General features: G+C 55.9%; 1 protein-coding gene across 2 annotated transcripts in view; it reads right to left on the bottom strand.

The window, feature by feature from the left end:
- Nucleotides 1-661: 661 nt before the first annotated feature.
- LOC122377491 (replication factor C subunit 1-like) overlaps nucleotides 662-13,917 on the bottom strand; it is a 28,031-nt gene continuing 14,775 nt past the window's right edge. Inside the window, exons 10-19 of one of the 2 annotated variants that reach the window (XM_043357549.1) lie at nucleotides 13,585-13,761; nucleotides 13,243-13,291; nucleotides 8,465-8,567; nucleotides 7,986-8,103; nucleotides 7,254-7,399; nucleotides 6,810-6,945; nucleotides 6,526-6,606; nucleotides 6,194-6,379; nucleotides 5,951-6,078; nucleotides 662-1,450 (exon numbers count right to left, since the gene is read on the bottom strand). In XM_043357549.1, the coding sequence (XP_043213484.1) occupies nucleotides 5,992-6,078; nucleotides 6,194-6,379; nucleotides 6,526-6,606; nucleotides 6,810-6,945; nucleotides 7,254-7,399; nucleotides 7,986-8,103; nucleotides 8,465-8,567; nucleotides 13,243-13,291; nucleotides 13,585-13,761 (1,083 nt within the window). In that variant the 3' untranslated portion in view covers nucleotides 662-1,450; nucleotides 5,951-5,991. Of the gene's footprint in view, nucleotides 1,451-5,950; nucleotides 6,079-6,193; nucleotides 6,380-6,525; nucleotides 6,607-6,809; nucleotides 6,946-7,253; nucleotides 7,400-7,985; nucleotides 8,104-8,464; nucleotides 8,568-13,239; nucleotides 13,292-13,584; nucleotides 13,762-13,917 lie in introns of both variants that reach the window. The other variant, XM_043357548.1, reaches the window with a different exon arrangement.

Here is a 13,917-nt window from a genome sequence, read left to right as displayed (position 1 = left end):
TGTAATAAATGATTTGACGGGCTGCTTGAAGGACAGCCTACGGATTTAGGGGGGGGCGTCTTTCCCCATCAGGACAGGGGGCATCTTACCCCAAGGTACCGAGGTAACATTAAATCAGTACAATTTGTTAGCCATAAAACTACACCCTGAAACAAACTGTTTGGGACACAGTACACGCATGTTAATTTATCACGACTATAGCAAGGGACGCAAAAATTATCTACCTTCTTTGATATTTACAATGTTTTGACACCAAAATATTTTTCGAAAGCAGCAAATAAAAAACATGCAATCACCAGCCAACCGTTGCCCAACTGAGCCTCGCAAATTTTTGTGCAGTTAACAAGGCAGGCTTCCGCTTTACGCTAAGAACATTAATTTCCAGGTTCGATTCTTTGTTTCGCCGCTAGAGGGGGTGGGGCGTCTTTCCCACCCTGGGCATCTTACCCCACTCTCCCCTACTCTCATATTTTACACCTGAATGCCCAGCTTGCGCTACAAAACCAGTTGATTCGGATGTAACAGACCAAGTCATTGGCTAATGGCTGGTGCAGTCGAAAAAATCATTCGCCAACACCTCGTGACAATCACTCTACATAGTCTGCTGTGCAAGTTGCGGAGGCTCGAAATTGCGAAGTTACAACGCAACATCAAACATGAATTATTAGTGACGACGTGTATTTACCTGCATTTCAATGTTATCCACAATTCACCCAGACAATCGGCTTGGGACTTATATCAACTGGGTGGCGTGATGACGGATCACGTGGCTGCAACGGCATGAAAAATGATGAGGCGTTCAATGATCATTGATCAGGTGACTCGCGTGAAAGAAATGCAAATGCAATGACCTTAGTGATAAGTGAATGGCAGCATACACGCATGTCTCGATTCCACTTGCACCATGCTGATTTCGATATCACATTTCGACAAAACATTTACCATGCGGCAAGGGCAAAACAGTTCACGAAATGAGATAAGGCAATCAGAACTGCACTTTCATGTAGCGAGGCTGTGAAACTGACCTGGGCACAGGGATAAGCAAATACAGCAGCAAGCAAGTCACGGTGCCGTACGAATACTAGCGAGGTTCATCAGGGTTCAATCACAAGTCACTTACGAGCAGGTACGACCCTAGTTGAACAGAACAATTTCACCAACAGCACCCTAAGTCGGAACCAGTCGCTTCCAGTTCCGAACATTTTCTCAGGCACAAAGTTTACCATCCCATTCAGTGACAACTGAGAGGCGCCGCGTCACCCCACCAGCTCGGGCGTTCGAAACTCGAGCGAATTATTCTGGCCGTCCTCCCCGTCAGGCCTAATCGACTCGCAGGTCGCGGGTACTCCCGTCCCATTGTACTCACGGAGGAGCGATTCCCTCCAGTCGTCCTTACCGCCTCGTCGTCCCCAGCAGTTGTGAGGATCAATGTTATCACAAGTCGGCCGACCTGGAACAACGGAAGGGATAGAGCGGTGAGACGGCGCTCTTTCCGAGGTAGCTTTTGTTGATTTCGAATTTTACATCCACTTAGTGAATTGGAAACTGTTTTTCACTCCGTTTACCTACATATGTGGTGGATCACGTTATTATAATGAATGACCAAATGGACCCCCATTGCGCCTGATTGTCTGATGCAGTCTGGTCCGATCTACCACACACGCAAATCACAGCATTTTTTTAGATAGAAAAAAACTTAAATCGCAATCAAGAGAATTAATACTCGAGCATAATCACAATCATGACGAGTCTAGCAAAGGTAAATCATATATTAAAGAGCAGAGCATGTATTAGGCAGTCGAACAAACTAACCTATCCCCTAAAAGTTACGCACAGCTGTAAAAAGTCGACAAAAGTCAAAGTGCCCGCCGCCGGCGACCCCTGCCCACCCTGGCTGCGTCCAGGTGGCGCGACATTCGCCGGTGGTGCGTCAGAGTCGCCGCCGGTGCGCCAGGCTCGCCTCTGGGCAGTATTGACCGCGTCTGCCGCCGCCGACTGCAGTCAGCCGGCCGGGGAGGGGAGACGGTACGACAGCTGTGTGGAGGGCGGCAGAGACCCGGGAGTGGGGGCGCCGAGCTGACCGTACGGCGGCACAGACCCGGGTGTGGGGGCGCCGAGCTGACCGGTGTGCGGCTCGGAGTCACAAAACGGCCTACATAGGGAGGTGAGAGGTGAGTGGGGCAGGGCGGCAGACATAGAGAAAATCTGACCATCAATTAGAGGATGGGTGGAGATGGCAACTATTTCCACCCGTCAGGTGAGAGAAGTCGTTGTCAGTCGATAGTTACCAAGAATGGCACTGTTTGGACCTTCAAACGAATACATAGACACTGCGATAGTGCTCGCCGTTTTGCATGGTTTTGTGTTAGGCGGACCGATGTTTCGGAGGTGTAACTGGTGACCGTATTCACTGTTTGCACAAGTGAAAGGACGGTTAACTCACCCGGCACCCCACCCGTCTCCAATGGGAGAAAAGGTTCGAGGCTGTTTAGGTACTAGAAATTCAGGGTTTGGGAAATAAAAAGGGAATAAATGACTTCATGCTTATTTTAGGGCACCCTGACGTCTGACTGCAGATGTAAAAAACAGCCAACGATTTCAAACAGAATTACGGCCTGAAAACTGGTTCGATGACCACTGAGTAAATGCACATGTCCCTAAGGGCCAGGGTGCAATAGCAGTGGCATGCACTATTTATGCCCCAATGGATTGATGATGTCTGTGCTTTGGGGAACGCTGCGACTGCGCTGGTCGCCGGCGCTAATCTCAACCTTATACCCCGACACCAGAGTGAGGTATTGTCACATCTGTTACCATCCCCCGCTCTGTCCTGCGGCAGTGAGAGCGACAGAAGCTGAAGACGCGCCAGCTGAGGTGGAAACGGCGGCTGAGCGGCCGGGGCAGCAGAACCACCGGCTACGAAAACACCAGCGGTCACCGTTCTAGCTGTTACAACGGCAACAACAGCAGGTACAGCACCAGCCTCTACTTCAGCCTCAGTGACCGTCTCGGGCGGCGCCAGTGAGGCTCGCACGGCCGGCGCGATGCGTCTGCGCCGTCTCAAGTCGTGCTGCTGCTGCTCGCTGCGGGACGGCGTCACCACCATCAGCCTGCTGCACTGTCTGGTGGACGCGCTGGGCGCGCTGTGGCTGGCGCTGCTGCTGGCCGACGCGCGGCTGGTGCGCCGGCTGCTGGCCACAGAGCCCGAGGTGGCGCCGGCGCCGGCCGCCGACGGCCTGCCGCCGCCCGACCTGGACACGCTGAGCCGCGCCGTGCGGGTGGGCGCGCTGCTGCTGCTTGCCCTGCTGCTGGCCAGCCTGCCGGTGGACCTGGCGCTGCTGGTGGCGGCCGCCCGCCGCCGGCGCCGCCTCCTGCTGCCCTGGCTCGGCTGGCAGGGCCTGCTGCTGGTCGGCCAGCTGCTGCTGGCGCTGACGGAGCTGCTGGCCGCAGCCGCCAGTCTGGAGGCGGCGCCGGAGACGTGGGCGGTGATTGTGCTACAGCTGGTCATCGCCACCGTCAGCGGCTACTGCTACGCGGTGGTGCTGAGCTTCTTCCTACAGCTGCGGGAGCAGGACAGCAAGGACTACACCGGGGCGCCCATCATGACCTGAGCGACCAGTCGGGTGACGGCCGACGAGGGAGCGGGGCGTGACCCGGTCACCGGTGCTACAGAGAGTTACCTCTGCTGGACGGGAGGACACGGGATGTGATGGAACGGAAACAGAGGCCAAAGGCACCGACGGCACGGATAGTGTGTGGGGACATGTATGGTCTGTGTTAGCGCGTGTTTGCGTCGTTAACGCCAGACCCCTTGAGACCCTAATTTTTCACGATTACTTTTAAATGCGTGAAGGAATTTCAACCAAGCTCAGGACATGGCCGTTTCAAGACAGGCCGAAACTTTTACAATTTAGATATTTTATCGCTATTTCAATATTTCAGGCACTTGTCATTGACTCGTAATGTTAAATTTCGAGCAAGATTTTCATCCGGTGTGTAGAGGCTATCACCAGTCAGTCTGTGATACGTTATGACGTCACAGCTAAGCCCCGCCTCTGTGGTCTTGGCCTGCGGCGGTTTCGGGCCGGCGCGCGGTCACTCTCGCTGTGGCGGGGAGCGGGGACGGGCGACGGTCGAGCGGTGCCGAAAGCCGGCGGAGTTGTGCGTAGCGTCTTGGCTGACAGTGCCCAGAGAGCGACATGATGACTAAGGAGCCATAAATGCTCAATGCGCATTGCTTCTACAATGCTGATATGTTCGCTGATATATTTTTTTTTTATAAGCTGCAAATGACGGACAGATGGCATATAACTGACATAAGGTTAGGAAATATTCACCTGTATTTAAAGCCTATGGCGTTGCAGATAATGCGATAATGGGATGTCGGATGTCACCAAGTAGCTGCCGATTTGTACATCGCTATGCAACCATCGAACAACGCAATAATAAGTTAATTGCCTTCGCTTCACATCATAAGGCTCGCTCGTATTTCAAACAGATACCCTACCTCGAAAATCGTATTTGTTAGGAATCGTTAACGTTTGTTCGAAGCACGACTGAGTAGTAGGTTGAGGAGTGATGGTCCTCTTGGTCCTATATACAACAGTCAACAAGAGCCTAACATTTACTTGACCGTCTGCTGCAATTGACTCATAGCACGTGAAGCGTCAGCGAAATTCATAGTCCTTCACAGATGGCAGGGGTGTCGTTTGTACAGAGGTCGCTGATGGGCACGGGTCAATGCCGTAGTCGTGGGCGGAGCCTAATGTCATATGACGTAGAAAGCCTCTATCCAGGATGGAAAAACAGTTAACATTACGAGTCAATGACAAGTGCCTGAAATATTGAAATGGCGATAAAATATCTAAATTGTAAAAGTTTCGGCCTGTCTTGAAACGGCCATGTCCTGAGCTTGGTTGAAATTCCTCCGCGCATTTAAAAATAATCGCGAAAAATTAGGGTCTCAAGGGGTCTGGCGTTAACAGTAGTACATCTATGTCACATGGGATGACTGTTCATTTCACAGTAGTCGTTTACAGATGTTTCACGCACGTAAACCTATGCTTGTTACCGATCACGTCAGGCTGGCTATCCTCGCATGCCAGCATGGTGTGTATCCATTCAATTATACTTCACGGAGCTTTGAAACAGCACACTTATATTAAAAGCGCATGCTCCTGTTATAGCATTAATGGAATAAGGTAGTCGATCCGTCCTATCACAATCAACGGTAGAGAAGAGAGGCCTTGACGCAACTCAAAGGGCAAGGAAGACAGGCCTCGAGTGCTACATGTCAATAGTCAACTGCACTAAAAGGGCCGTTCTTGTCATATATCACGCGTCTCTTGTTCTTCTCCTTTCTTTCCACTGTTACAGCGTGTCTACAAGGACAAAAGGCGTCAGGTATCGCCTTGGCCTGGGCCATCGCTAGCGATGAATGCATATTGATCGCGGATATAGAACTGGCGGGTCGACACAGCTCAAGTCGAGTGGTATGCTGAGACGGGCGTCGCCAATTGGGCTGATGAATAGACGTGGCATTGTCGCTCCCGTACTTCAATCGCAGGATATGTTATGGTTTCGGTACGACGGGAAGATGTTGGTTGTTTTCTGTTCTACTTGGTTGCCACGGTAACTGTGAACGACCAAACAGAGGAGGATATGCGGCTGTAACAATAAACGAATGATACTGAACGGAAAATGTTTGCTTCATTAGTTCAAAAGAGATGCCGGAGAACTGGTGGCAGATTCGCTTCAAGCTGTTTACTTCTTACATGAGGCTTTGCTTCGTATGCAGTAGGATATGCCATTTAAGAGGTTCCAGTCCCCTCCCCTTTTATTTTCCTACGCCAACGCAAACAAACGTAGGGCAGTAAAGAGAAAGGAGCAATCGTCGGATACGTTTGAAAAAGTCCATAATTTACAGCGCCATGACAGCTTATGACCTTACCATGATCCATTTTATCGATGCATACGCGGTCGGATAATCGGTCACTTCTTGCCCTTTGCTCTTCCCTTTCCTTTTGATGTTGATGGTTCGTTCTTGGACGCTCCTTTCGATGCCTTTGTCGCCTTCACCTGTAAATGCACACACCTCGTTAGTTGTACTCACCGATGCAATCGGCACCAATGATACCCAAAAACTGTAAATGCAGCCGCAGCCCAACTAAATTAATTAACAAGAACGGCCTACCTTGATCATTTTGTCCTTGGTGACGTCCTCGTCCTCCTGTTCCTCCTCTCCGCCGTCCTCCTGGTCTCCGTCCTCTCCCAGCAGGGGGTCCGAGTCACCCTTCCGCCGTTTGCTGGCCTCCTGGATGCTGGCGTACGGGTAGCTGTGGTGTCCGCCTCGCACCGCGCGCGTGAACGCCGCCTTCGTCTGGGGGTGGGGAAGGGGCGGGGTGAATGTCAGGAGCAGGGAGGAAGAAAGGCGTGATGCAGGAAAATATGTATTGGACGGCGTGCAGTGTTTTTAGACACTCGTACCATGAGCTGGAAGTAAAAATTGCACAATATGTCGCTCACCTTGGAGTCTAGCCGTGCCATGGGGTCCCCGGTGCGGCCCGACCAGGTGGCGATCTCAATCAGGTCGTCCAGGTCCTCACGCTGGAAAAACAGCGAAACCAGAACAAGTCGGTCAAAATCGAAACAGGGATACAACAGACACAGGCATCTTCATTATTCACAAAGGGGGTCAGATCCGTAACCAAAGGCAACTCCACAAACTCCGTCCCCTTTCCATCCCACTGCCGTCCCACCCTGATCCCGCTGCCCGTCCACACCCTCCCCGCCGTATATACAACACCCACCATGAGGTCGTAGCTGAACATGTTCTGCGCGGCCTGTGCGGCGCCGTCCTGCTCCCCGCTGACCAGTGGACGGGTGACGAGGTCCCGCAGCGGGCCGCAGTAGTCCATCAGCACGTCCTGACGGCTCCCAGAGATCCTGCGGAGGCGGTACGCACAGCATACAGTGCACAGGCAGTGGGCACTGGTAGGGCAGCCTCTGATTTAAAAAAGGACTGGTAGGAGACAAATGTGCGGTGCGCATCACACTTCGATCGAATAATGGAAGCTGTAAAAACAAAAATAGCAAATTACTGAGCTTGAAAACAAGAAGGCAAACGAAATGTGCGCATGATCCAAAATGTCACGAAGACAAGGAGATCAAAATTAGATAAGAAGATCATGAAAATGTCAAATACCAAGTTGCGCAAACATTCCAAATCTGGTCTAGCTCAACTTTCCACCGACCTGAGTCTCATGTGCGCCTGCACGTCCTGGACCTGGCGCACCGTCTTGTTTCGTGTCGAGTTCTTTCCGAGCCACTGGGGGAACTCGACGCGGCCGTTCAGGTGGCCCGAGAGCAGCTCTCCCGGGATCAGCGTGTTGTACACCGCCTAGGGGGAGAGAGAAGGGGAGCGGGTGGAGTTTACGAGAGAGCGACGGGGGTGGGACCCGTCGCTGAGCACATGACATATGGTCGTGGTGGTTACCGGACAAATCGCTAATCAAATCAAAGCTGTGATATTACAGTTTATACCCAAGAACATCGTCGGGAGATCCACTGCCGGCCACTTCACTCATAAACGGCGAGAAAGCGTTGTGTCAAATGTGTCACCCTGGCCCTGTTTCACCGGTGCTAGCAGCACGCTACTATCAAATTGCGCGAGCTGACGTAATGTGATGAGGTCACACTGATGACGTTTCGTGTAATCCGTGAGCTGCGTTTGGAACAGAGTTGCTGTCTCGTTGAATTGCGTTTGATACATTTGTTTGATCGCACGGCCGTGAAGATGTTAGTAGCTATATTTGATGACATCACACAGATTGACGGCGTCATGGTTTGTTAATGTTTCCATGGAAACCCAATTTGACACGTGTAATAGCACGGTGAAACAGGGCCCCTATCCACTAAGTAAGCCCGGAGTCGGGCTCTCTGCTCACACACATACTGAACGGTCCCACTGCGCCAGCTCCACTCACAAACGTGGGCAGTAGGCTCCAGTTTTGTCCGGACCGGATGCAGTTGTCGACCAGGTCGCCGTCACAGATGGAGTCAGCTGCCTGACTGAGCAGGTCCAGCTGCTTCTGACTGCTGCCGCTGCAATATACAGGAGAGACGGGTCACTTGGGATAGATGAATGCTTGCACATGCTCGTATCACAGCACAGCGCAGGGAGTGGAATAGAGTGTTATGACGCTGTCATCAACGAAGATGGATCGTCAATGATCGATATCGAGGTAAAAAATGTTAGTGACTGATCGTAACGTAACTATATCTACGGTCACAAAGTGGCTTTGGAACTGCATTTGACGGTGGGCTTGGAACTCAGCAATCAATCGGGATAATGATGAAAGCGTAAATTCATCGGGTAAAATCCTAAGTTCATAAGCACACAAAATAACACATCGGTCGTCCCTATCCACCTAGTTCGATCTTCCACCTTCTGTTTTTCACTCACCGTGCGGCGTGAGCATTCGCTCTGAGGTAGTTTTCCTGGACGAACAGCGGGCCCAGGCTGTAGTCGTAGAAAAATAGCCGCACCTTGTCGTCGATGGACATACCTGCCGTGACAACCAAGAAAAGCGTAACTCGCATTTTTTCGATTTTGAGATTTTGATACCATTAGATAGAGAATAGCAATCTCCATCTTTCTGCAAAACCGTTTTTCGAAATTCGTATAATTTTTCGAGTTATATCAAATTTTCTTTTTCGAGAAAAGCGTAAATGTTTTTCATCCTCCCTGACCGCAAGCAAAAAAAGCGTAACTACAAACGCAGCTATTAAAAAAGCGTATCTGCAGCGGTCAGGACGATGTGATAGGCAAGAAAAGCGCAACTAAGTAGTTGCGCTTTTCTTGCTTATCACCGCGCTGACTTTTACGCACTTGCGCTTTTTTTGCCTTTCAGGTAAGTACATAACACTTGGTAGAAGTTTAATTCTGCCAGGAAAATTTGCATTAAAAATATATTAAGCCCTTCTTGCTTGCGTTTCCCGCCTTTCTATGTTTCACCAATATCTTCTAGTAGGAATCCGGGCGTTTGAATGGAGGAAAACTGTAAGATAAAAGCAACCAAAGTTCAAAACCACCAACTTGAAATAGTAGGTATAGGTATGGGGTGCCATGCCATACCCTGGACTAAGGCCACACGAGCGATATCAAATAGTTTATTTTATTTATTGTGGTGCATGCTCGCTGTGAACTCTATCAGAAGCGTGTGCAAATTGCGGTTTGGGAGCAGACTTGGTCTCTGAAGAGGTTTAGAACTAAAACGATAAAAAAAAAAATACGGAACAAAGGTCCACGTGCAGCTAAAGGAAAATGTGAAATCAGGAGTAGAGTCGAGCGAGTTCTGGTGAAATAGGACGATCAGGGGCGGGATCTTCCCACCTGCATTCGACATCCCAGCATTAAGAGAGGCGACCCAACCCCACATGGCCGCCCGGCCAGCCAGCACCGGCAGAGCTGACCATATGGCCGCCCGGCTTGCCCGGTCTGCCAGTCCCGACAGGGGCGACCCCAAGGCCGCCCGACCTGCCAGCACCGGCATAGGCAACCCAACGGCCCCACGCCCGCCCGGCCTGCCAACACCGGCAAAGACGACCCCACGGCCGCCTGACCCGCCAGCATCGGCAGAGGTGACCCCACGGCCGCCCGGCTTGCCCGACCTGCCAGCACCAGAAGAGGCGATACAAAGGCCGCCAGGCTTCCCGACCTCCCAGCACCAACGGGGGCGACAGCCGACAACGTGGCCGCCCGGCCAGCCCGACCTCCCAGCACCGACAGGGGCGACCCCAAGGGAGCCTGACCTGCCAGCACCGAAGGAGGCGACCCCACGGCCGCACAGCCTGTCCGGCCTGCCAGCACCGACAGATGAAATCCCGCGGCCACCAGGACTGCCAGAACTGACAGGGGCGACCCCAAGGCCTCCCGACCTGCCAGCACCGGCAGAGCTGACCATACGGCCGCCCGGCTTGCCCGACCTGCCAGCACCGACAGGGGCGAGACCCCAAGGCCTCCTGACCTGCCAGCACCGACAGGGGCGACCCCAAGGCCGCCCGACCTGCCGGCACCGACAGGGGCGACCCCAAGGCCGCCCGACCTGCCAGCACCGGCATAGGCGACCCAACGGCACCACGGCCGCCCGGCCTGCCATCACAGACAGATGAAACCCCGCGGCCGCTCGGACCATCAGAACTGACAGAGGCGAAAACGTGGCCACCCGGCCTGCCAGCACGAAATGAGGCGACCCCACGGCCGCCCGACCTGCCAGCACCGGCAGAGTTGAGCCCACGCCCTCCCGGCCTGCCAGCACCGGCAAAGACGACCCCACGGCCGCCTGACCCGCCAGCATCGGCAGAGGTGACCCCACGGCCGCCAGGCCTGCCAGCACCGGCTGAGGTGACCCCACGGCCGCCCAGCCTGCCAGCAACGGCAGAGGCTACCCCAAGGCCGCCAGGCCTGCCAGCACCGGCAGAGGCGACAACGTGGCCCCCCGGCCTGCCCGGCCTGCCAGCACCGGTGGAGGCGAGCCCACGGCCGCCCGAATTGCCCGACCTGCCAGCACCGGCAGAGGCGACCCCACGGCTGCCCGGCCTGCCAGCAACGGCAGAGGCTACCCCAAGGCCGCCAGGCCTGCCAGCACCGGCAGAGGTGACCCCACGGCCGCCCGCCTTGCCCGACCTGCCAGCACCGGCAGAGGCGACACCACGGCTGCCCGGCCTGCCAGCAACGGCAGAGGCTACCCCAAGGCCGCCAGGCCTGCCAGCACCGGCAGAGGTGACCCCACGGCCGCCCGGCTTGCCCGACCTGCCAGCACCGGCAGAGGCGACCCCACGGCTGCCCGGCCTGCCAGCAACGGCAGAGGCTACCCCAAGGCCGCCAGGCCTGCCAGCACCGGCAGAGGTGACCCCACGGCCGCCCGGCTTGCCCGACCTGCCAGCAACGGCAGAGGCTACCCCAAGGCCGCCAGGCCTGCCAGCACCGGCAGAGGCGACAACGTGGCCGCCCGGCCTGCCCGACCTGCCAGCACCGGTGGAGGCGAGCCCACGGCCGCCCGAATTGCCCGATCTGCCAGCACCGGCAGAGGCGACCCCACGGCTGCCCGGCCTGCCAGCAACGGCAGAGGCTACCCCAAGGCCGCCAGGCCTGCCAGCACCGGCAGAGGTGACCCCACGGCCGCCCGGCTTGCCCGACCTGCCAGCACCGGCAGAGGCGACACCACGGCTGCCCGGCCTGCCAGCAACGGCAGAGGCTACCCCAAGGCTGCCCGGCCTGCCAGCACCGGCAGAGGTGACCCCACGGCCGCCCGGCTTGCCCGACCTGCCAGCAACGGCAGAGGCGACACCACGGCCGCCCGGCTTGCCCGACCTGCCAGCAACGGCAGAGGCTACCCCAAGGCCGCCAGGCCTGCCAGCACCGGCAGAGGCGACAACGTGGCCGCCCGGCCTGCCCGACCTGCCAGCACCGGCAGAGGCGACCCTACGGCTGCCCGGCCTGCCAGCACCGGCAGAGGCGACAACGTGGCCGCCCGGCCTGCTCGACCTGCCAGCACCGGCAGAGGCGACCCCACGGCTGTCCGGCCTGCCAGCAAGGGCAGAGGCTACCCCGCCAAGGCCGTCCGGCCTGTTCGGCCTGCCAGCACAGACAGATGAAACCCCGCGACTGCGCGGACTGTCAGAACTGACAGAGGGGAAAACATGGCCGCCCGGCCTGCCAGCACGAAACAAAGCGACCCCACAGCCACCCGACCCGCCAGCACCGGCAGAGGTGACCCCCACGACCGCCCGGCTTGCCCGACCTGCCAGCACCAGAAGAGGCGACCCAAAGGCCGCTAGGCTTGCCCGACCTCCCAGCACCAACAGGGGCGACAGCCGACAACGTGGCCGCCCGGCCTGCCCGACCTCCCAGCACCGACAGGGGCGACCCCAAGGCCGCCCGACCTGCCAGAACCGACAGGAGCGACCCTAAGGCTACCCGGCCTGCCAGCACCGGCTTAGGCGACCCAACGGCCGCCCGGCCTACCAGCACAGACAGATGAAACCCCGCGGCCGCTCGGACTGTCAGAACTGACAGAGGCGAAAACGTGGCCACCCGGCCTGCCAGCTCGAAATGAGGCGACCCCACGGCCGCCCGACCTGCCAGCACCGGCAGAGGTGACCCCACGCCCTCCCGGCCTGCCAGCACCGGCAAAGACGACCCCACGGCCGCCTGACCCGCCAGCATCGGCAAAGGTGACCCCACGGCCGCCCGGCTTGCCCGACCTGCCAGCACCAGAAGAGGCGACCCAAAGGCCGCCAGGCTTCCCGACCTCCCAGCACCAACATGGGCGACAGCCGACAACGTGGCCGCCCGGCCTGCCCGACCTACCAGCACCGACAGGGGCAGCCCCAAGGAAGCCTGACCTGCCAGCACCGAAGGAGGCGACCCCACGGCCACTTGGCCTTGCAGCACCGGCGGAGGCGACCCCACGGCCCCCCGACCCGCCAGCACCGGCAGAGCTGACCATATGGCCGCCCAGCTTGCCCGACCTGCCAGCACCGAAGGAGGCGGCCGCTCGACCTGCCCTACTTGCCAGCACCGACAGGGGCGACCCCACGGCCGTCCGGCCTGCTAGCACTGGTATAGGCGACCCCACGGCTGTCCGGCCTGCTAGCACCGGTATAGGCGACCCCACGGCCGTCCAGCTTGTCTGACCTGCCAGCACCGAAGGTGGCGACCTGACGGCCGCGATTGCTAAGCATGAAGCATGAAGTCTTAGCATGAAAAGTCGTGAGCTATTTTGAAAAGCATCTAGGCATCCGAAATGGAGAAAAGACGTTTTCGTCCTAGCGTATTTGAAACACCGCATATTCACCGATACCATAAGATCTCGCAAGCAAAAGAAGCGTAACTACGTAGTTACGCTTCTTTTGCATTTCGCTATGGAGCCGCGCGCTGCACATACGGTTGCCGGACTGGAGCGAATGTAGTTACGCTTTTCTTCCCTACATGCCTCGCTGCAATTTGAGCATCGAGTGAAAAGCAAAAACACCTTACACCATTTTCTAGCAATATCTTATATGCCACGTAAAAAATATTAACACTGTTAGGTTCAGTGCAGTAGTGCGAACAGTTTGACACCAAGTTTTCTTTGATTATTTAAGAACTGACGATAATACAAGGTAAAACAGAAAAATCGCTCTCCTGAAAAATCGTCAAAAGCGAGTTACGCTTCTTTTCCTTTTCACGGCAGATACCTTGACGCTCCTTGGCGCTAAATACCTTCTGCACCACGTCAAACGCGCCCTACGGGGGACGGGGGAGGCAGGGTAACGTTATCTTTTGCACCACGTCAAACTTGTACCGTAGGGGGACGGGGAGACAGTAGCGTGAGAGCACAGACTTCAACCATCGCAGCTGTTCAACACAGTCCCTTTCATGACCCTTTCTCTACGTCTCATCAGACCTCACTAAGAAACCGTAGAGCTCGTCTAGGTACTCACCCCACCTCCTCCTCCTACTCCTTTGTGATAACAACTTTAAAGCGAGCAGACCCACCCTCCCCAGTCGACTCCGTCCCCCCCCCCCCTCTGACGCACCAGCCGTGTGTCCTTGGCAGTGCGTCCGCCGGCCGGCGCCGCCCGCTGCTGCGCCGCCGACACCGAGAGCAGGTGCAGCACCTGACGGATGTCCTGGTTGGTGCTGGTAATCAGCGCGTCCAGCTGCTCCTTACTGATCTTCAGCTTCTCCTTGAACATCACGGACATCATGGCGCCCTGCAGAGGGAGGAGGAGTCAGTGGAGCGTGGAGTTAAGGCAAAAACAGCCGGTGTGGCTGTTTTTTTTTTTTGCAGAGACTCGAGACTGTTTACTATAGGTACTACACTTATATGACAAGGGGAATTGTGTGTTTTCTTTTTCGATCGATAATAT

This window comes from Amphibalanus amphitrite, unplaced genomic scaffold (assembly GCF_019059575.1).
Source record: "Amphibalanus amphitrite isolate SeventyFive unplaced genomic scaffold, NRLGWU_Aamphi_draft 000046F_arrow, whole genome shotgun sequence".
Classification (NCBI taxonomy): domain Eukaryota; kingdom Metazoa; phylum Arthropoda; class Thecostraca; order Balanomorpha; family Balanidae; genus Amphibalanus; species Amphibalanus amphitrite.
The sequence above is the reverse complement of the archived record's forward strand: the minus strand, read 5'-3'. Positions and strand labels throughout refer to the sequence as shown.